This window comes from Podarcis muralis, chromosome 10 (genome assembly GCF_964188315.1).
Source record: "Podarcis muralis chromosome 10, rPodMur119.hap1.1, whole genome shotgun sequence".
NCBI lineage: Eukaryota > Metazoa > Chordata > Lepidosauria > Squamata > Lacertidae > Podarcis > Podarcis muralis.
In genome coordinates this window covers 32,659,625-32,681,755 of record NC_135664.1, presented here as the reverse complement: position 1 = coordinate 32,681,755, position 22,131 = coordinate 32,659,625, and the positions used below count along the sequence as shown (strand labels likewise).

Below are 22,131 nucleotides of genomic sequence, written 5' to 3'. Positions count from 1 at the left end.
ATTACATAGAACGCTTTCAAATATATGTATATCACTGTAGTAAACCCCCTATTCTGTTCTATTATTTTTTTAATTCAATAAAGTTGTGCTATTTTATTATGAAAGTTAATTAAAGCTGTGTTTTAACCAGGGTACGCTGAGAACTTAAAACTGTTAGTTTTGCAAAGCAGTATATGCTAACCTTGAAAGATAACAGTGCAGCCAAGACCCAGAAATTCTTGGAGCCAAGAAGTATGTTAGCAACTGCTTAGAAGGAAATGCTACTTTTAATTAAAAGTGGAGTTTTTTGTGTGTGAATGGTTTTCCTTGTCAAGGCTGAAGCTGGGGTGCAATCAAGGGGTGAAGATCAAGCTATACCTTTTAATTCTGAAATGTAAAATTCATTTTTTTAAAAATGTATTTTTATTTGTCTTATTTCTATCAACTGCCCAATTACACAGTCCTCTGCATCCTCATAATATACTAAAACCGGTGGCGTAGCGTGGGGGGTGCAGGGGGGGCCGGCCACACCGGGCGCAACATCTGGGGTTAGGGCAAATCCATGGGTTAGGGGGCGCAAATTACTTGCCTTGCCCCGGGTGCTGACAACCCACGCTACGCCACTGGCTACAGACACAATATGAAATATATCATTTCCCCCTGGTTTCTGTCTCTTCTGTTTCCATTGTTTTATTGTTTGCTTCTTGATTTAATGAATTTGGTATTGCTTTGTGTCATTGTTTTATATTAAGATACAATAAAGCCATCAATGAGTTGACATTTCGTCTATAAAAGTGGGATATAAATTTTAATGTAAATCATAAGATTTTTTTTTAAGTATATTGAAGACCATGCCTAGCAGAAGGAGCAAATCCTTTGCATGCTTATTCAGAAGCAAGCCCGATTGAGTACTCATTTATTTAATCATTCAATTGATTTATTAGCCACCATATAACAGAAGGTCTGTGGGTGGCCTGCGAAGGAAAACAATAATTTTAAAAATCACATTAGGTCTAGTAGGCAGAGAAATACACAAGCAGGATAAAACATTGTTTTTATATGCAACAACTGCGGAAGGAATGTTACTAGCCCAAAGATGGAAGCAAGAAGATTTACCAACGAAAGAAGAGTGGCAGATGAAATTAATGGACTATGCAGAATTGGCAAAACTGACGGGAAGAATTTGGAACCAGCAGGATCAGGTTTTTCAGAAAGACTGGAATAAATTTATGTTATATTTGAAAGACAACTGTAAACAGTTAACATCGCTATCAGGGTTATAGGAAGTTTTGTAAGGAGAAATTAATCACATTACTTATTGTAGTTAAGTAATTATATAAGGATAAGATTTAGCAGGAATAAGAAAATGCAATATATAGAGATTTGATTTGAAAACCATCAGTCGGGTAGGAGGGAAATCAGGCTCTTGGAGCCAGATGTTCTACTTTTGTAAAAAGGTTGATATGATGTCATGCAAGAAAGTAATCGTAAAAACCAATAATTTTTTTTAAAAAAAAATAAAAATCACAGTTCTGTGAAAGACAGTTTAAATGCCGCAAAAGTACAGCTTTAAAATCAGATAGCTTTAAAGTCAAATAGATCACTTAGAACAAGCAAATAAAACACCACAGCATCATAACAATTAAAGTAGAGAGCAAAGAAGTAAAACCTATCAGAGAACTAAATCACAACATAATAAAAATTTAAGCGGTGTTAGAAAATAAAGAGAAATTTACATGGCACTGAAAGGACATTAGTGCATTCAGAATTGCAGACTAGAGCTTCCTTTGAGGTAAGACTTCATTTAGCAATCAACCCAAGATAGAAAAACTCCCTTATTCTCAAGACTTGTTAAAACTCAAATATTGCTGTGGCTGTGTTTATTTATATTTGCGTGCTATCAGTATGAGAGTAGTATAATTCTTGGAAATTTACAGTTCAATCCTGTGTATATTTACTCAGAAATAATAAACTCTACTAAGGTACCGGTATATGGTGCAGATTCTCTAAAAGTCAGTTTTAAGATTGTAGTTTGAATGTTCGCAGCATACCTGAAGTACTGCAGTGTCAACGAACTACTGGAATAAGTGGTTGATAACAATGTCTGGATAGGATCCTAAACACATATACATCTAAGTAAATCCTCTCCCCATTTGCTCACACATTTCGGGCAGGCTTTTGTTCTGTCTGGAAAGGGAAATGGCTGCTCTTCGCAGCCAGTGTTTTCCTAGACACTGCCAAGAACTGAGCAAGCAGCTGGTGCCCCTGAGCAAAAAGGCCATGGCCCCAATCCAGCAGAGGATCGGGGTACCTACTGCTGCACTCACTGAATACCCATTAGCATCTAAAATGTTAGCAGTGCTAGCAGTTGTAAAAGTGCTGATCTCTTGATGGCTGGCAAAGATGGAGCGTCTCGATTCCCTATTCTTCCCTCCTAACAGCTACTGTCAGTGCAGAGTGGAGATGTGCAAATTCATTCTAGGTACTAAACAAGGCAGGTTTGGAGAACTTGTTGCCCTCCAAATGCTGCTGGATTTCAATGCCCATCAGCATAGACGGTGACCATGGATAATGGGAGTTGTAGTCCAATAAGAACTGGAGGACCATAGGTTCTCCACCCCTGAGTGCAAGGTACAATTGTCCCCTCTATAGCAGTCCTTTGTACACAGCCAATCTACACACACGAGATCACTCACACAGACTGAAGTGCCCGAGTACAGTGGTACCTCGGGTTACATACGCTTTAGGTTACAGACTCCGCTAACCCAAAAATAGTGCTTCAGGTTAAGAACTTTGCTTCAGGATGAGAACAGAAATCCTGCTCCGGCGGCGCAGCAGCAGCAGGAGGCCCCATTAGCTAAAGTGGTGCTTCAGGTTAAGAACGGTTTCAGGTTAAGAACGGACCTCCGGAACGAATTAGGTACTTAACCCGAGGTACCACTGTACAGTCGTACCTTGGTTTTCGAACAGCTTCGTTCTCAAACATTTTGGCTACCGAACACCACAAACCTGGAAGTGAGTGCTCAGGTTTGCAAACTATTTTTAGAAGCCGAATGTCCGATAGGGCTTCCGCGGCTTCTGATTGGCTGCAGGAGCTTCCTGCAGCCAATCAGAAGTCACGCTTTGGTTTCCAAACGTTTTGGAAGTTAAACGAACTTCCGGAACACATTCTATTCGACTTCCAAGGTATGACTGTACAAAGATTCTTACTTGGGATGGAGGTGAAATTCAGTTTTGTTTGTATGGTCAATGAGAAACGATCTGTTTCGCACTTCTTGAACCAACACTCAGACTGAAACCCAGCTACCCTTTGAAATTCACACTTGATGCAGTTCTGCCCCCAACAACATGTACAAAAATGCATGAACACGGAGAAAGTGAATATGGAGAAAGAAATGCATGTATTAGTGAAACTACTATACAAATATGCATATATTAAAGGAAATTGCCTGTAACGTGTTTAGGTGCATACAAAAATTTTCTCATCAGGAGACATACACACTGAAATGCTGGTGAATTTTCATTAAGTTTTGGGGTTTTTTAATTGGATAGTACTGCAAAAATGTGGAGAACTGAATCTAAGAGTAGGAAAATAAGAAACGGGGCAAATTGGCAGATTCATCCATCCCTAGTTCTTGCTGGTGGCCTATATGTTTATTAAGTGGAAAACCTGAATGAACTACTGAATTGATGTATCAGAATAAACTACGGTATCTCTGAGTACTGGAAAAATAGTCAAGAACAATGTCACTAGCAAAGCCTAAAAAACTCGGTCAATAATGCAACCATTTCATCACATGTCAGACTTAAGTCCTGATTCATTCATCTCGCATATTTACCATGTCATATTATTTATGTTAACTAATTCTACTCTGCATTCCAGACATTGGTCCCTTCAAGCCCCAAATAAATTCCCTGAGCCACTACTTCTCACTACGTAGTTCCATTCGTTTCCAAGGAATGAACAAGCCTCCTGCCCCACCAGTCAGACCCCTAACCTTCCTCATCTTGTAGGCTTTGGAGGAGAGAAAAAATGCATCACAGAATTCCTAATTCTTCCACCAGGAACCCTGGGCCACCAAAACAAAGCATATTCACATCATGAATCAGGTTACAGAAAACACACGCACAAATGACATGTTCAATGTGCATAATTTATTCTAATTGACTTTTTTGGGGTTGTTTTTGTTTTTTGTTTTTGCTATTTTCTGTTAACAGGATTTAGGATTTTTTTAAAGCCCAGAATCCCAGACCTCACACATCTTCCTATTATACAGTCTTCAGATTAATCACATTATTTTTGTAATGTATTTTCTCCTGATCTCAGCAAGTACTGGAGACAGGCACAGACAGATTGCCTTCAGAAAAAATAAAGCAGGCAAAGCAATACCTATTTATTGATCCAATTCCCCTTCACCAAATTGCACAAGTTTTTGAACTTTGCAGAGCAGTTAAGGGTTGCAACCCCAAAAAAGGGGGGGTCTCGTTTGTTTTTGACGCGGGTTGCTCTGTAGCACTTTTTTAAAAAGCAGGCTCCTGTTTTTTGAAGTGGTTCTTTACTTCTTCTGCACTAGGCAGATGGCAGAAAGAGGGGGGGGGGCAGGAATCCAAGCTGAAAAAACATCATGGCAAATCATGCCCACGGCTGGTTCTGCATTCAGACCAAAGGGGGTCCTCCTTTGGATAACAAGTGGAGTGATAATTATAGATTAGAAAAGAGCCAGATCAGCAGCTGCTGCTGCTGCTTGCGTTTGTTCCCTGTTGTAGCTGACAGCAGTAGAGAACTTGGCAAAAACAGGCTTCCAGAAGTGGAAAGACACGTTAACCCCTGTGCTTGTCAGTCCGCTATGGTGAGGACTCCAGGGAGCAATTAAAGCCCTGATAGGCTGTGTGCCTAAGGTGGAGAGGGAAACAAAGTGACCTGAACGCTCCCACGCTTGGGGAGCGCAGAAGGCCTCAGATCATCATCTCCGTGTTTGAGTGATCTCATCAGGAGAGCAGGTTAGTCGATTTTTATTTTGATATCCCTCCGTGCTTGCGTTAACCTAAGTTAACACTTGAACAAATATTTTGGGGGGGAATTTTTAAACATGCAGCAAAGCCCCATTTACCTCGACCAGTCATGCTATAGCCTTTCTGTGCCTGCATGTGATTGACGTTCTTACGGTGTTTTATTTACACTTGCAATTCTAGGATACACAGTTACTGTACTACACACACAAAACCCACAGCAGTTATTTATAGTTGCATTAAAAGTACTGACTGTAGAGGCATTCGGTGGTTGCTTTTCACGATGGGGAGATTATTGTCTGCCTGTGATTATTTAATACTTTTTTTTAAAAGCTTGCGTGATCAATTTATATGAGCTCGCTTCTTGGGAGGGTGTCATGGAAGGGCCTCAAAGGGGAAATGATGAATAGAGGTGGAATTAATACTCCTTTCCAATATGAGTTTTAAAAATCTATTATTATTATTTTATTATTTTTTTGAAAAGTTTGAGTTATAAATTGAATAAATAATATGGTTTGGAGGCTAATGTACAATCCCATTATCCATTATGTGTGGCTAATAAAACCATGCAAGTCTGCATGCAAGTAAATCCCCTTGAATTTCGTGGGGCTTGCTCCCAGGTTAAGTGTTTAGGGGATTACAGCCTAAATTCCACCATTTTCAGTAAAGCCAGACTGAAGCTCATGTCTTTGTTAGGTGGTTTCTTAAACACGGCCAATGCATACTGCCAATAGCATTGCAACTACTGCCTTTTGCTACTTTAGATCCCAACTGGCTTAATCAGTGCTTTGAAAATGTTTCCGCTAGAGATTCCACTAATGCAGGCAGGTCCAACAGGTAGATCGTGGACGTCTGCGGTACACCACTGGACTGGCTCACCCCAAAGAAGCTGAACAACTGTGGCTCCCCTAAAAAAAGCTCAACAACCCCAAGAACCCCAAGAAACTGTCAGTTTTTAACTCTGTGAGTAGATGGCAGTCTCTTGAGAGTTGGTCACCCCTGCACTAATGGAACATTTGCCTTAGTTGGGAAACACGTCCCCTACTGCTGAGTCTACCCGGCGGATGGAAAGCTGCCTTCTGAGCAGCATGTTGAAACCCCAGTAAAAGTCCAGAGGGTCTATTGGTATTTCTATGCTCGTTGCAGCGTCATTGCTAATGACATGTTAGATTGGCGTTAGAACAGCTTGAGTTACGTAGAATATATTCTCTCTATTAGCAGGGTTGCCACACAATTGCAGGATCCGGTGTCTCTTACAGAATTCATAATTTACAGCATATTGTTATCCCTTGGAGCTACGTAGCTTGGGAAAATGTAGGCTATGTCTGTGAAGATCACAGCAGGCATCCGGATTGTACATGCTGTGAATACTCTGGTAACACTGTTCCTTGTGGTGGCTGCTGTGATGCTGTACGTCCAAGTTGATATTCTACGTAAAAAAACCTGAGCTTAAATCCTGGAAATCCTGGTGGATGGGCAGTTCCCAGATCCAGGAGACAGCTGGATTTCCTGTTCTGGGTGGGGTTGCACTTTCTCTGAAGGAGCAGGGACGCAGTCTGTGGGTACACCTTGAGCCACCTCTGTCACCAGAGGCCCAAGTGACCTCCATCACCAGGAGTGCTTTTTACCAGTTCCTGCTGGTATGCCAGCTGCAACTATTTATGGACCACAACAGCCTGACCACAATGGCCCATGCACTGGTAACCTCAAGGCTTGATTACTGTAACATGCTTTACGTGGGTCTGCCCCTGTATCCCTTCTAAAAGTTTCAACTAGGGCAAAATGCAGCTGCCAGACGGTTCACAGGAGTAGCTTACTGGCAACAAGTTACTCTGCTCAGTAACTCTGCTGAGAGAGATGTGCTGGTTGCTGATTTGCTACCCAGCCAGGTTCAAGGTGCTTGTGTTGATTCACAAAACCCTAGTCAGCTTAGGCCCAGATTACTTTAAGAATCATCTGATCCCTTCAACACTACCACACGTACTGAGATCTTCCGATGGGGCAAGTGTGGTAGTCCCCCACACCCCTGAGTTTCAATTGTCCTTCACTAGGGAGTGGAAGGAGGCATTAGTGTGGCCTGTGGAACATCTTGCCAGTAGAGGTTTGGTGGGACCCACTCCTCTCTTCTTTCAGACCCCTTTTTTAACCAATGATGCTTTCTCAATCTTATAATAGCATTTTTGTGGATGCTTTTTCTGATTGCATTCTTATATGTAGTATACCACCTTGGTGTCTATTTTTTAATGAAAGTGTGGATTATCAATACACAAATAAATAAATAAAAATTATACGGGTTACCTGTTGTGTTTTGTCTTTCCATTTTCCCAGGAGCAACCAGCAGAGGCGATGACAGTCACATACTCTAGTAAAGTAGCAAATGCCACTTTCTTTGGGTTCCACAGGTTGCTTCTCAAGTGGAAAGGAAGCATCTACAAACTGCTTTACAGAGAATTTTTGCTCTTTGCTTTTCTCTACACGGCAATAAGTCTATTATACAGGTACTGGGTTTTGGTTTTTTTCCACCTTGTGAAAAACTTTGTATTGCAATCTTTCCTTGGATAATGATGGAGGGATCTGCAACAAAACGTTTCAGTATGTTGTTTCCTGTTCAGGATGCAGTTGTAGCCAATGCTGCCCTTTCTCAGGATACTCTGTTCCAGGGATGTGTAGCCCTCCAAATGTTGTTGGGAGTCCTATCAGCTCAAACCATCATGGCCAGCCATGGTGAGGGATGATGGGAGTTGTCATCAAGCAACATCTGGAGAGTGAAAAATTAGCCACACCTCCCAGTTTTATGGCTCCCATCCCCCTCACCAACATTCAAGTGATCTGTGGCCTGAACTATTCCTTCGCTGAATTCCCCCCAGGTCTGCCTGTATCTTCTTGTAGAAGGATGGTGCTATCTAGGCCACTTAAAGATTGGTACTCAAAGAAAGACTTGAAGAGACATGACTATGACACAATCCACTAGGATGTTCTCCTGCACAAGCTATGCAATATCACTATTTATTTAATCTTCTTAAATGTATATCCTGCTTTTCTCATGGAACCCGAGACAGTGTACAAGTGGTTTCCCAGGGTCTACCCATCCAGACACTGACCAGACTCAGACCTGATTGGCTTCAGCAAGAGCATGCATGGCCCAGGATCTCCTGTACAGCCCCCATGCCTCCTGTTCCAATAAGGAAGCTGATTGCCTTGCAGTTATCTTGGGAGTCACTCCTACACTGACTGGCAATGAAATGGAAAAGTCTCTGATATTCAACAGCAAAAGTGTTGTGAAAACAAAGTTACATCCCTTTATGAAGACAAATACTCAATTATAATAATATGTCAATAGGAGAGCTATAGCTTCCCCTCCCCCAGTTAGTAATACATTCTAGCAAAAAGAGGCCCATTTATGTCTTGTGATGGTTTTTCCTATCAAATTTCTGCAAGTAGAGCTTTGGGTGTGGGTTGCTTCCTGAGGTGTCCTTGGCCAGAGCTTTGGGTTTCTTCAGAGTTGGATCACATGACAGCTTCTCCAGAGACATTAGACTGGCCCCATCTCTGATGACATTTAGGCAGGCAGCAAAAATGTTTTATAATGCTGCATGCTTGCAATGGTTTTTTATTTACTGTGGTCTTGTTTGATCTGAAATTTTCTGTTTTAATTTTGTTGTTGAATTTTAATTTTGTTATCGTCTTCTTGTTCACTCCAACAGGGGGCCCTAGTTAGGACTGAAAGGTGGTGTAAAACTGTTTTAATAAATGAATAAAAAGGGGGGGGGGGTGCAATCTAGCCAATTTCATCTTGTTATAGATCTTTTGGGGAATGTCCTGAATAGTAATGAGAGTCGTTTAGAAGCAATCTGCATAGTTTGATCTGGGTGCTGATGTGAATTTAGAGTTTGCATCTTTCACAACCTCCAAGATTTACAACCTGCATAAGCTGTTGTTGAATGGCCATTGTTTGACTGATTCTCCCTTTCCCACCATGGACTATATAATCAGATCTGTTTTTAATGGGCTGTATTATTACCGTTATACAGAATTGTGTTGTTGTAGAAATATTGTCATAATGCACTGAATATTTCTCATTTTCACCCACGTTGCTAAGCAGGGACAAGCCTATACATGTCTGCTGAGAAGCACGCCCCAATGAGTTATATGCCCGGAATAATAGTTGTATAATGCATTTCGTTCTGCATATCTGAGATTTTTCCATTCACTTGTCAGTCTCGGAGCAGTGGCTTTTGTCATAATTGTGAAACACACAGACGAGCTTCCTTATCACCTCCTATGCAGTAAATGACTATTAATACTAGTATTCCTGCTTGCCCATATTATATTCTTAATATTCTTATATTCTTATATATAAAGAGAATTAACCTCCTCTTTATATGAAACTAATTTGAAAAACTAATCTCCCCCCCCCCCCTTTTCTTTTGTCCTTGCAGATTTTTTCTTACTGGTAGCCAGAAACGATACTTTGAAAAACTGGCCATTTATTGTGACAAATATGCAGAACAAATCCCAGTTACTTTTGTGCTTGGTGAGTATATACATATATATATCCCATAATTACCATGACTTCGTTTAGGACTTCACCACTAACCTTGAAGCAGGGACGGGCAGGAAGACGTTTGGGATCTACTGGATAGATCTCTGGGTGAGTCATGGTAGATTGGCCCAGATTTCTTACTCCCAAATTGTTTAACAATATTAACTGCACATCATATGCACCAGGGTTGTACAGCCAGTAGGCAGCTCAGTTCACAAGCTGCTCTGATGCTGGTACAATCACAATGTCAGTACCAGTCTGAGGACAGGAGACGTGCTAGCACTAGTTTCTCCCCCAGGGCTGGCAGAGTGTAGCATCCGCTCCAGGCAGAGCGGGTATCATGAAAAGGCAGTGAGTTGTTACTTATTTAAATTATTAGGATTGTATTTTTACTGCTTGGGAGGAGAAGGAGGGGAAGTTCTTGTGGAATTTTCTGCCTCTTGTTGCCAAAATAATATGGCTGGTCTTGGGTGCTGTGCACCTTGAATTGTGGCGTGGGAGTAGGAATGCACTTGCTGCTGTGTCGTGATATTGTCCTGCTTCTTTCTTTGAATACTCCCGTCAAGACACCTGACTCTACAAAACAACTACAGTGGTGGTGGAAAAACTCCTTTGGCCCTCCAGACATAGAAGCCAACTCCTAGGGGCCGAGGTGCTTTCAATCCCCCCAATAAAATATTTGAAGGGCCCGCCCCCCTAAAGTTGATGGACATTGCCATTCAAATGGTGTGTGCCACATCTTGTGATCAATTGGCAGGGCTTCCCTGCTCCCGCCCCATATTTTATCCAAGTTGGCACCCCTGCCTCCAGATGTTACTAGACTGCAACTCCCATCAGCCCTAACCATTGTGCTTCCTGACTAGGATGGGTGGGAGTCCAGAAGCAACTGGAGAGCCACAAGTTCCCCACTACTGAGTTATAGGCCCCAGCGCTTTCCATGACGGAGTTGTTGTAAGCCTAGGTGTATATTTTAACTGCGAATATTTTTTAGAAGAGCCAGAGCTATGTGATGATTTGCAGCAACGAATGTGAATCGGGATCTTTCAAAATCTCCAGGCTTCTATGTTACTTTGGTGGTGAACCGTTGGTGGAACCAGTTTGTAAATCTGCCGTGGCCAGACAGACTTATGTTCTTGATCTCCAGTACTATCCAGGGGAGAGACGAGCACGGCCGCTTGCTCAGAAGAACTCTAATACGTTACGTGAATTTAACGTCCGTCCTCATCTTCCGTTCAGTGAGCACAGCTGTCTATAAGCGATTTCCAACAATGGACCACGTGGTCGAAGGAGGTATTTGTCCATTTCTTTTCTTCTCCATCTCAGCCATGTCACATGTGGCCATAACTGAGAAGGGGCAGAATCTTTTGACGTATCAATAGACAAGGCACAGGGCCACATCGTCAGAAAGAGAAGCAGCACTTCCGTCCTTATCCTGGGAGTTGCTTTTCCAGTTAGTAAGTACTTAGGGTGATGCATGAACCATGACAATCATGCTAAATGTAGCATTATAGGAAATGGGATTCCACAAGCAGGCGCAGTTTGACTTTAAGAGCTTAGATTCAAAATGGTAGAAACCCATCGTTAGAGTTTCTGTCAGAGGCCAGGCGCTTCCTTCCCAAAGCCAAGGAAACTTCTGCCCAGCTTAGGGAGGAAGGCGTGATGCTCACACACACAACCCCCCCCCCAAAAAAAAAAAATTGTCCTCAGAAGCTGATATCTCTGGCTCTAACTGTTCCCCTACAAAAAAATTCACCGCATGTCACTGCTATCCTCCACATTCTGCACCAACTGCTGCCTCCAGACCAACCCCAAAGGTGGCCTGGGACCACCATATATATGCAGTACACAGCATTAGCTGTTGCTTCTCTTTCTTTCAGGTGAAACTGACAGTTTTTTGTTTTTTTAAATACACCTTGGCTACAGTTTGGTTGGGCCATTGAAGGTCATATAAAACTGCTTCAAGAGCCGATTCGTCACCCTTGTTTTAGACATAACGTTTGATTGTATGAAGGGGTTTATGGTCATCCTTTTAATAATACATGAGTACAAGCAGAAATGAGTACGGTTGTTTGGGGTCACGTGCTTCAGAGGATGCGCTTTCTGAACATATATAGGAGATCCAAAGCCAACTCTATTTCTTTATAAACAGGTTTTATGACACCAGAGGAAAGGAAAATATTTGATGAACTTAAATCTCCCCACCAAAAATACTGGGTCCCCTTTGTCTGGTTTGGAAATTTGGCAGCAAAAGCGCGACAGGACGGAAGGATCAGAGACAGTGTAGACTTGCAGACCCTTTTGATCGTAAGTAAGCCAACACAGCATAACGCCATAGGGGCTGAGATGTGCTCTTTCTTAAACATGCCTGTTTTACGTATATAAACCATAGGCCTGTCTCTTCCCTTTCCATTATATCATAGTGACTGGGTTTCATCCTACACTACAGTACACCAGGGCCAGCCCTAGATCAGATGACACCCCAGGCAAGGCATCTTCACATCCTACACTTCCATTGGTTTGCATTTCGAATGCCTTATTTTCATTGCATTTGTAGCCTATTGCAGGGCTGCTGTCAGGCTTGAGTGTGGGGCAGACAAAGTGCCCACTAGTGATTCTCCTCCTATGTTGGCGAGTCTCCTCTGGCTTTCCTAACAGCAGTACTAGGCAATTGGGTCTGGGAGCCGCCATTTTAATTTCCCACAATGCCCTCGTAGTAGTGTCATTCTAGGACTGTGTAAGACATTAAAATTGCTGCTCCTGGCCCCAGGAAACATGAAAGGTGTGTTCCAAAAATACAGTGTTATATTGTCTCCTCTCATACACAAGTGACCTCCTCTTGCCTTTAGCAATGATATGATTTAAAGTTCAACTGAAAAATCCAGGATATAATTGCATAGTTTAGGCTGCAATCCTATCCACAGATACCTGGATGGAACAAGCCTCATTGAATTCAAGGGGGACTTACTTCTGAGTAGACATGTATAGATTGCACTGTCAATTTCATGAAATGTTACTATTTGGCTTTAAGGTTCCAGCCTTAGGGTTCTAGCTCTAAGATCTGCCATCCCCCTAGGCAATCCACTGCCTAAACCAATCCTGCTCTGCTACGCTGTGACATCACATCAGTTAAACCAATTGCAGCCAGAGAGTCTGTTACATCACTATTACTACCAAGCTCCACCATGCTAATAATAATAAGAATGAAGTCATTCTCTTCAGTGACCACGTCAACTTTGTGTTCGTGTTTGTTTGTTTTCCACTTAGGAGATGAATCGTTATCGATCATGGTGTAGCCTGCTATTTGGTTATGACTGGGTTGGAATTCCCCTAGTGTACACACAGGTATCTAAGTGAAACCGTTTGCCAATATATAGAAACAATGATGAATGGTGGATAGAGATGGATCTTGGGATGCTGAAAAGTTTAAACTTAAATGTAGTGTATATTCAAAGCCTGAAAGGTTTGTGTTTCTCCCTCCACCTCCTCCTGCTTTCACAGATAGTTGATTCCATGAATGGGGATCCTGTGGCCTTATAGATGTTGCTGGACTCCAACTCCCAGAAGCCCCAGCCAGATTGGCCAATAGCCAAGGATGGTGGCAGTTGGAGTCCTCTGGAGGGCCTCAAGTTCCCCATCCCGGTTTATTCACTTCTTAGGGCTGAGGTGGAATTGGAGACTCAGTAAAGACCAAACCCTAACAGCCCAGCTGGGAGCTGCTCTCCCACTGCCATGTCACATTTGTATCATCTTGCATGAGAATGTATTGCACTGTAGGTGGCCAACAGAACTTTGCACGTTCACTGTGTAGGTCTAGAGATAGAGATAGATAGATAGATATGGCACACTTCTTATACAGTAATTATATCCATAATAGGGACGCAGGTGGTGCTGTGGTCTAAACCACTGAGCCTCTTGGGCTTGCTGATTTGAAAGTTGGTGGTTCAAATCCATGCGACAGGGTGAGCTCCTGTTGCTCTGTTCCAGCTCCTGCCAACCTAGCAGTTCGAAAGCAGTGCAAGTAGATAAATAGGTACCACTGTGATGGGAAGGTAAACAGCATTTCTATGCGCTCTAACTTCCGTCATGGTGTTCCGTTGCGCCAAAAGCGGCTTAGTCATGCTGGCCACGTGACCCATAAAGCTGTCTGTGGACAAACGCCAGCTCCCTCGGCCTGAAAGCAAGATGAGCGCTGCACTCCATAGTCGCCTTTGACTGCACTTAACCATCCAGGGGTCCTTTACCTTTTACCTTTGCCTTATTATACCCTTAGCAGTAGCTTAATGTGGCCTTAATTCATTTCAGGTTGTAACACTTGCTGTCTACACCTTCTTCTTCACGTGCCTGATAGGACGTCAGTTTTTGGACCCTGAACAAAACTATCCAGGTCATGATTTAGATCTTTACATTCCTATCTTCACATTGTTACAGTTTTTCTTCTATGCAGGATGGCTAAAGGTAAATCGCTACTATAGTTTTCCAGCGTGTTCGGAATTTTCTTGTGATTTTTTTGTTCAGATTCAGTGAGTAAGATTTCTTCCAGCCAAGTCAATGGAAGTATAGGGCCCCTTCAAAAAGCTATCTCTACTTTTATTGCTCCTCTCCTTCCCTCCCCCTCCCCCATTCCCCTCTCCCATTCCCTTGCAAATCTGCTCTGGAAAATCTGCTCTGGAAAGTCTGTCCTGTCACTCAGATGGAAGCCCATTGTAGTCACACAAGGTCACCACTGGACACAGCCCACTGTGAGTTTCATGAAGCTCAGCCAACAGCGTCATATCTGACATCCATGTCTCATAGTTCAAGCCAGGCTAAGATAAAGTAACTGATATTCAGACTGCTTTTTTCTATTTTAAAAATATTCTATAAAGCTTAAAAGCACACCGGCTATGCTTCTCAGGCTTGCAATCTGAATAGACGCAATTACAAAGTAAAGGGGATAGAGAGGGACACTTAGCAATTATTCAGCATACAACATCACATAGTGATTTAGGCAGTGCTTTTTTCTGGGGGGGGGGGGGCACAGGGGTACACATACATTTTGTGAATCTAAGTTTGGCCTCATTGAGGGGCAGTATTTCAATATGAGTAGGACAATGAGAGTACCCCTAAACATTTTTTTAGGAAAAAAAAGCACTGGATTTAGGTAATACCAAAAATATATAGCTATCCAATGTGCTATGTTTTTTACAATGATCTGAACACATTCGTACTGCTGATAGTGCATACTGCTGAAGGTTTGGTATTTACGATGACACTGCAAGTATTATGCACAGCACCCTGCCCAGTATCAGCCACATCAATGTGTCGAGCCCCTTGTAGCTCAACTTTGCAAACAGCCCTACTATCAGCAATGCAGGTTTTGGCAGTTTTATACATAGCCTACTATAAATTGCTGCAAGTGTTATTCTGTCTCTTGAAATCCCACTGAGAAGGCTATGTACGTGGTGTATAGAGGAATCTGCCAGCCTTGGATTTCACAGACCACTTCATCAACTGTAGTAGTGGGGTGGGGGGCTTTGAGGCTGCTTTTTAAGGGCAGGAGCCCACTCAATGGTGCTTACAAGGTAAAAACAAAATAGTACAGAGAGAGAGAGAGACAGAGACAGAGAGATATGAGTGAGTAGCCAGAGCTTCCTGCTTCTACCATAGTGGATATCACAGATGAAGAGGGAAGTTGCTCTCCAATCATTGTCCTACAATGTACAGTGGTACCTTGTTTCTCAAACTTAATCCGTTCCAGGAGTCCATTCCAAAACCAAAGCGTGCTTTCCCATAGAAAGTAATGCAAAACGGATTAATCCGTTCCAGACTTTTAAAAACAACCCCTAAAACAGCAATTTAACATGAATTTTACTACCTAACGAGACCATTGATCCATAAAATGAAAGCAATAATCAATGCACTGTACTATAAAATAAATAAGACAGTATTGTAGATGATAAAAATAAAATAAAAAGTAGTTCTTACTTGCACTGATGATAGTCATTGTTTGGATGGGGGGGGGCTTTTATCCATTTCCGCAGTCACACAATCAATCAATTAGTAGCTGAACTGGGTTCCACACAGTCACAAAAACAAATTAACCAAAAAAGCCTCAAAAACAGAAACACAAAATAAATAGCCAAAACAAAAGCGCCAAATACAGTGGTACCTTGGTTCTCAAATGTTATCTGTTCCAGAAGTCCGTTTGAGTTCCAAAATGTTCAGAAACCAAGGCATGGCTTCTGATTGACTTCCAAAACGTTCGATAACCAAGGTGAGGCTTCTGATTGGCTGCAGGAGCTTTCTGCAGCCAATCGAAAGCTGAGACAGACATTTGGCTTCAGAACACTCACTTCCAGTTTTCAATCGTTCAGGAGCCGAAACGTTCAGGAACTAAGCCGTTTCAGATCCAAGGTACGACTGTGCTCATTGGGTCAAACTCTCCCCTCACTCTCTGACAATGTCTACAAAGCAGACCTTGTCATAGGGAAATCGCAAGTAGGAATCCACCCTCTGCTGCATTTTGTATCAAAAGAGGTTTGTTGCGATTATGCTGCTGGCCCCGGTAACGATGTTAAAACACATGTTACTGTCCGCCTAATACGACCGTGTGAAGAACGCCAAAGAATATTGTGTTGATTTGTTAACCGAAAAGAACTGCAAGCATAACAAAAATAAATAACAATGTACACCATAAAGTATTACAGCCTGGAAAGAGAAATTACAGCACAGCTCCAATGGTATTATGCAAAGGTTCCCTCTACAAATAACAAAGATACATAAAAATAAAAGCATTCTCCTCCTGTGAGTTCTTTCCTCACTGAAAATAAAGGTTCTATGAAGTCTTAGATGAAAGGGACATTTGCATCTACTGATGGCAACGAATACAAGTCAGTTTGCAAAACAGGTTATTTGAAATCATTGTCTGGCTGCCAGTCATTGGTGTTATGTATAGGGCAACAGTCCCTCTCACATGAGGCCCTTTTAATCCTGCTTTGTGTTGTCCTGGATTAGTCACTAATCTGTTCAGTTCTCATATCCAGGAATCCTAAAATAGCACTTAATTGTCCTGGTTTGCATTTCTTTTCAGACTGTGATATCATGTGCCGCATTGCCCGTGGCAGATGAGCCAACTCAATGTTTCCGCTTGTAGTCACTCTCCTTTATATCTTCCACATTCATTTAAGGATGCCCTGCAATGTGATTTCTTGTTCACAGATATCTGCCTAGCTAGGTAGTATAGCAAGTCTCATTCTCCTACTTCTGTAGCATATAGATACATAATTGTTCGTAAAATCGTAATTCGTCTTGAATCCACTGGATTCGTGCTGGGAACCACTGCACCCTTGAGCCAATACTTCTGCCATCACAGGATGGTAAGATAGGCCCAATCTAGACCTTTTCATCATGTAAGCCCAGGAAGTGACATAATGAAATAACACTTTCCTTCCTGAACCACCCACCTTCCGCTCTTGCTGTCATGAGCAGCTGGGTTTTCAAGGTGATATTGGTCATGCAAATACAGTGGCGTAGCGTGGGTTGTCAGCACCTGGGGCAAGGCAAGTAATTTGCACCCCCTAACCCGTGGATTTGCGCCCCCTAACCCGTGGATTTGTGCCCCCTAACCCTAACCCCCAGATGTTGCGCCCGGTGCGGCCGGCCCCCCCTGCACCCCCCACGCTACGCCACTGTGCAGATACTATTATGCCATAAGATCCACTGTCCTGTAATATCACATATGAGCTTTAAGTACTGATGAAGCCCAGGATGGGAAAACAAGGCCACTATTCTGGAAATCCTTGTCTAGACTCTGAGTAAGGATTTTGTGGAACTATAGCAACCTTTCATGTGGATTTTTTGGACTTTACGAACAGACAGATGGAATAGACACCATTACACGGATGGACCTTATGCATGAACTGACTAAAGAATGATCTGATCCACTGGGTCTTCTGCTTTGTTCGTTTGTTGAACTTTATAAGTTACTTGCGTTGAAATTTATAATTTGATACCATGAGTAGTATACCTTATTTATCTAAGAACACAGCCGGTTACGTCTCGTGTGCTTATTGGGTCTGTTAAGCCCCAGCACGGCTGACGAGGGATTTGGATTCTTCTACCCATTCCTCTTTGTAACTGGCAGAATCTGTCAGATTTATCAAAGAAAACCCAGCCTCTTTGTATACTTTACCTCCCCTACTCCAACAGATTTCTCAGTCCAGTAGATCAGGTGCCACATGCTGCAAAATCCACTTGGGAAAATGTGGAGATTGCATAATCAACTATCAAAAGCATTGTTCTTACCCTCTAGGGGACTGTGCATTAGTACAAATCTGTAGCATAAATATCTTTTGATATTTCAGCCTTTGGTGATGTACTTACCGGTATATATACGTGCAATTCTAATAACAGGTTGCTGAGCAGCTCATCAACCCATTTGGTGAAGACGACGATGATTTTGAAACAAATTGGTGCATCGATAGGAATCTGCAGGTGTGACTTTTCTTGCTGCCACTTACAATTATTTTCTTCAGCTCTGCAGCAATGTAATTTTTTTTTAATTTTCTGCCATGGATAATATTGCGTGATGCCCTCCTCCAAAATTTCACAGATTAGACTACAGACATATTTTGAACACTTCTTCGCAAGCTCCACTTCAACACATTGCTGAAGGCTCTTCACTGCCATGTTCATTTATTTTGCTGTGACTGATTTCGGAGCTAAGAGGCTGATTGTTCTCTTGGCAAAAGTACAGGAGAAACACATCATTACCCTACAATATGCTATCATCAAGAGTTCCAAATATTTTTTGCTGCAGTATCTGAAATGTGTGCTGCATGGCTCTTTAGTGTTCACATGCATGCATTTTTCCTACAGCAGGTACTCTAAACCCAAGTAAGTGCTCTGGCCAATGGTGGCGTTTTCTCCTCTGAGGTTGTCTCACTTTCCTCTGGTTTTGGCCATTGGCTAGTCTGGGCAGATTGTAGCTTAAAGCTACCAGAAGGGAGCTCTTTTATGCATGTTCAAAGCCCTGTGGTAGCAGATCCGCCCTACTCCAAACAGCAACCACTTCACATATTGCTTCTGAAATGCCCACGTTTCAATATAATTTTGTCATATGGTGCAAGGAACTGCTGCTTGGAAAAAATTAATGACAAGGTCATGTTGGGTGTTCTGGGTATGAATAGTGCAGTTCTCTCTGTTCTCTAGACTGTGGTCCGAGTTTATTGCGCCTAAAACTGCATTGCAAGCTTTCTAATTCACGGCCATTGTTCCAGGTTTCACTTCTGGCTGTTGATGAAATGCACATGAATTTACCCAGAATGAAAAAAGACATTTACTGGGATGATTCCGCCGCCCGCCCACCCTACACATTAGCAGCTGCAGACTCCTGCATTCCATCTTTCCTTGGATCCACCATCGAAATGCGGTACGCAACTCTGTGGTCTCCTACTATAGTTAAGACAGGGTCAAAATGGTTCCTCGTGGGCCCAGTTTGTTCCATCGTTAACAGCCCAGTCCTAAAAGAATTCAGGCTTAGACATACCTAATTCTTGATAGAAGATACCAAACTATTAAGAACATAGCTCTTTGTCTGATCCAGCAAAGCTCTTGCTATCTCATCCAGTCTCTTGTTTCCAGTCACCAGGCAAGCACATGAAGGCAGCAGCACTCTCTCATTGTTGCTTCCAGCAAGTGGTATTCTGGAGAACATTGACTCCACTCCAGTGTGGGCAACCTTTAGCACCATGACTAGTAGGCAAATTCATGTTAGAGGAAGCTATTGGTGACCGCTAGTCAGAATAAACTACAAGATATTGTCGTTTATTACAAGATGAAAACACATGTAAATAACTAAAACAAATCAGCGGAACAATAACCCACCCTTCCCACAGACACATATTAAAAGCCTGCAGAATATTAACCCGCCCAAGGTCTGGTTGAAGAACGTTTTTGTCTCATGTCTAAAGATGTATAATGAAGGCACCAGGCAAACCTCCCTGGGGGAGAGCATTCTACAAATGGGGAGCCACTACAGAGAAGTCCTGTTCTCGTGTTGCCACCCTCAGGACCTCACATAGAGGAGGCACACCAAGATGGGCCTCAGATGATGAGCATAGAGTCTGGGATGGTTTATATGGGGAGAGGCAATCCTTGAGGTTGGGCTGTGTTTTTTTTATGTTTCCCTCATAGAGTTACCCTCCCAAAGGTTTTGTTGTACTCCTGTAAATCCTGGGGGGTTTGCAGAAGTTGCCTCCCTTTTCTTCATGGATGATGCCTCCATGTGTGGATGGGGCCCCATAAGGATCCACACACTAAGAATTGAGTTCATTGTTAGCAATAGGGATAATAACTGCTTTCGTGTTTCAACTTGCAGCCTGGCTGATAGCCAGTTCCTCCATGGAGAAAACTGGCCGCGGAATAACGATAAACCCAGAAGGCAGCATTCGATGCTGAGAAAAGTGAAACGGTTCCTGAGTGTCCGTGAAGGCTCTCCTGCCCCAACAAGACGGTCCTACCAAAGGCAGTCGAGTGAGAACTCTGTTTTCTTCCCCTCTCACGAAATGCATCACATTGGCAAGTTGCTAGAAATGCACTCCAGGGGGAGACATTTCTCCTCAAACAGCATGAAAAGCCATGAGAGGGGGCACGGGAGCATGGATCTTGGAGTCATTAGAGAAAGCAGCAGGAATGAAGGTCTGGAGACAGGCTACCAGTCCGGTGCGGAAGAAAGCCTAGCTAAAATGGACTTGGCAGCCGTTGAAAAGATGGTCGTTGAAAATGAAGGCAGATTGAATTCACAAATAAACAGGGACATTAACATCCTGACAGAAGAAGATTTTGACAACCAAAGTGAGTCAGAGACTGATTCCGAAGGACCTGTGATGACCCACTGTGCCCCGCTGCACAGCTCTCCCACAGATTTGCTCACATCTCCTTCAAAAATTGCACCACCTCATATGGGATCCGGGCAACAGGATTCATCCACTAGTGCAAAACAGGAAAAGGAACCTCACACCCATCAAAGCACCACATCCAGCAACCTGCCAAATGATCAAATGTGGCAATACCCAGATGTTTTTACTCACCATGCGGCACCTAGGACAAAAACTGAATCTCTTTCAACAGAGTCTGGGACAATGCCTGGAGAAGGCAGCTTAAGTACTGAGAGCACTCCCACTTCTTCTTCTCCTGTTGCTGCTACTAATACATTTGACATAAGCCACTTACCGGAACAAGTGGATGCTAGAGAAACTGATATCCTTTATATTGTTGAGTGTAGCAATGAGAAAAATAAAGGACACCTCTGACAAATTGGAGAGCGCCAAGATGTTCTGCTGCTGACTCATGCCACGCAGGGCATCTATTTTTTAAAAGCTCACCTCAGAACAGGCAACAGCTTGCAGGCAACATTATGCTTCACCAAAAGCCTCAATGTTGATAATACAATTTGAAAATATTTAATCCTATCTTGGTTTAATTATTCTGGGTAATTTAGCTCAAACTGAACAGGTAAATGTGAGATACAGGTGAGGGGTGTATATGTGGGTGTACACAATAAGATGACCATACAGGTAAACGTGCCATTTATGCACGTTCAATATGTGTGCGACTGTGTATACAACCATTGCACCGAACCCAGAAGTGACCCGGAAACGTCATAAAGACGTCACTGAAATGTCACTAAAAGGGCAGAATGGGGGTGGGGTGTTTGCATGCTTTTTTCAATGGGTTTCAGTTATACACGATTTCACCAATGCATGTGTTGCCTTGGAAGGTAACCCTCGCATAAACAGGGGGCTGCCTGTATCTCAACTGGTGTTGGAGCTTCTTTAAGAGCCACAGATAAGAAGGCAGCGGCAACATTCAGCAGGCATATTTCTGCCCATTACTGGGACATTGTGACTTGAGAAGGGTGAAGATTCCTCCTCTGAGTCCTGTCCATTCTGGCAAGTGGTTGACATTTTACTGGTGTATTTCATTCCATATCATTTCTAGCCTGTTTTGCTACGTAATAGGTAGGAAAGAAATAAACTCATAGAAGTTCCCATCAGTCACTATGTCACAGTCCAGTTCACGGACAATCGAAGTCCCGGGAGGGGATATCTGGACTGGGGGCAAGTTGGCGGGGTGGGAGCAGAAACAGGGGTCCAGAAGCCAGGAGTCAAGAAGTCGAGGGTCCGACGATCAAGCAGCAGGGAGTCAAGAAGCCGAGGTTCAAGTATTAGGAAGCTTGTAGCTATGGCAAAGAGCTGAAGGGACATGCTGACCTTATAACCCTTCCCAGCTCTTGCCACCAGGTGCTGTGAGTTACCAATCAGCCTCACCTGTGTGGCTGTGCCTTGCCTCTTCAGAACAAACTTAGGAAGGCCCCAGTCCTGCAAAGTCCTATTGGTCACATCGCCTGGCTCCTGCACGCACACCTGACATACTAGCCTTATCTTCTGTGGTTAATTGTTGCTTAATCACATAGAGCTACTAGCCATGATGGTCTCACTCTCCTTCCACAGTTAAGAGCCAGTATTGCTTCTGAATACCAGTAGCTGGAAACTGCAGGAGCAGATGGAGCTCTTGCGCTTGGGTCCTGCTAGTGGGTTTCCCATTGGGGCATCTGCTTG

General features: G+C 42.9%; 1 protein-coding gene across 2 annotated transcripts; it reads left to right on the top strand.

Moving 5' to 3' along the window:
* The first annotated feature begins 4,742 nt into the window (after window positions 1-4,742).
* BEST3 (bestrophin 3) lies at window positions 4,743-20,827 on the top strand. Of its 2 annotated transcripts, XM_028747375.2 has the most exons (10): window positions 4,744-4,980; window positions 7,318-7,487; window positions 9,429-9,523; window positions 10,589-10,822; window positions 11,682-11,836; window positions 12,797-12,874; window positions 13,835-13,987; window positions 17,924-18,004; window positions 18,790-18,941; window positions 19,890-20,827. In XM_028747375.2, the coding sequence occupies exons 2-10, from the start codon at window positions 7,336-7,338 to the stop codon at window positions 20,821-20,823; spliced, it is 2,034 nt and encodes a 677-aa protein (XP_028603208.2). In that variant the 5' UTR covers window positions 4,744-4,980; window positions 7,318-7,335; the 3' UTR covers window positions 20,824-20,827. The 2 variants fall into 2 exon arrangements, with proteins under 2 accessions (XP_028603210.2, XP_028603208.2); XM_028747377.2 differs by lacking the exon at window positions 17,924-18,004 and having other exon boundaries at window positions 4,743-4,980.
* The last annotated feature ends 1,304 nt before the right edge of the window (window positions 20,828-22,131 follow it).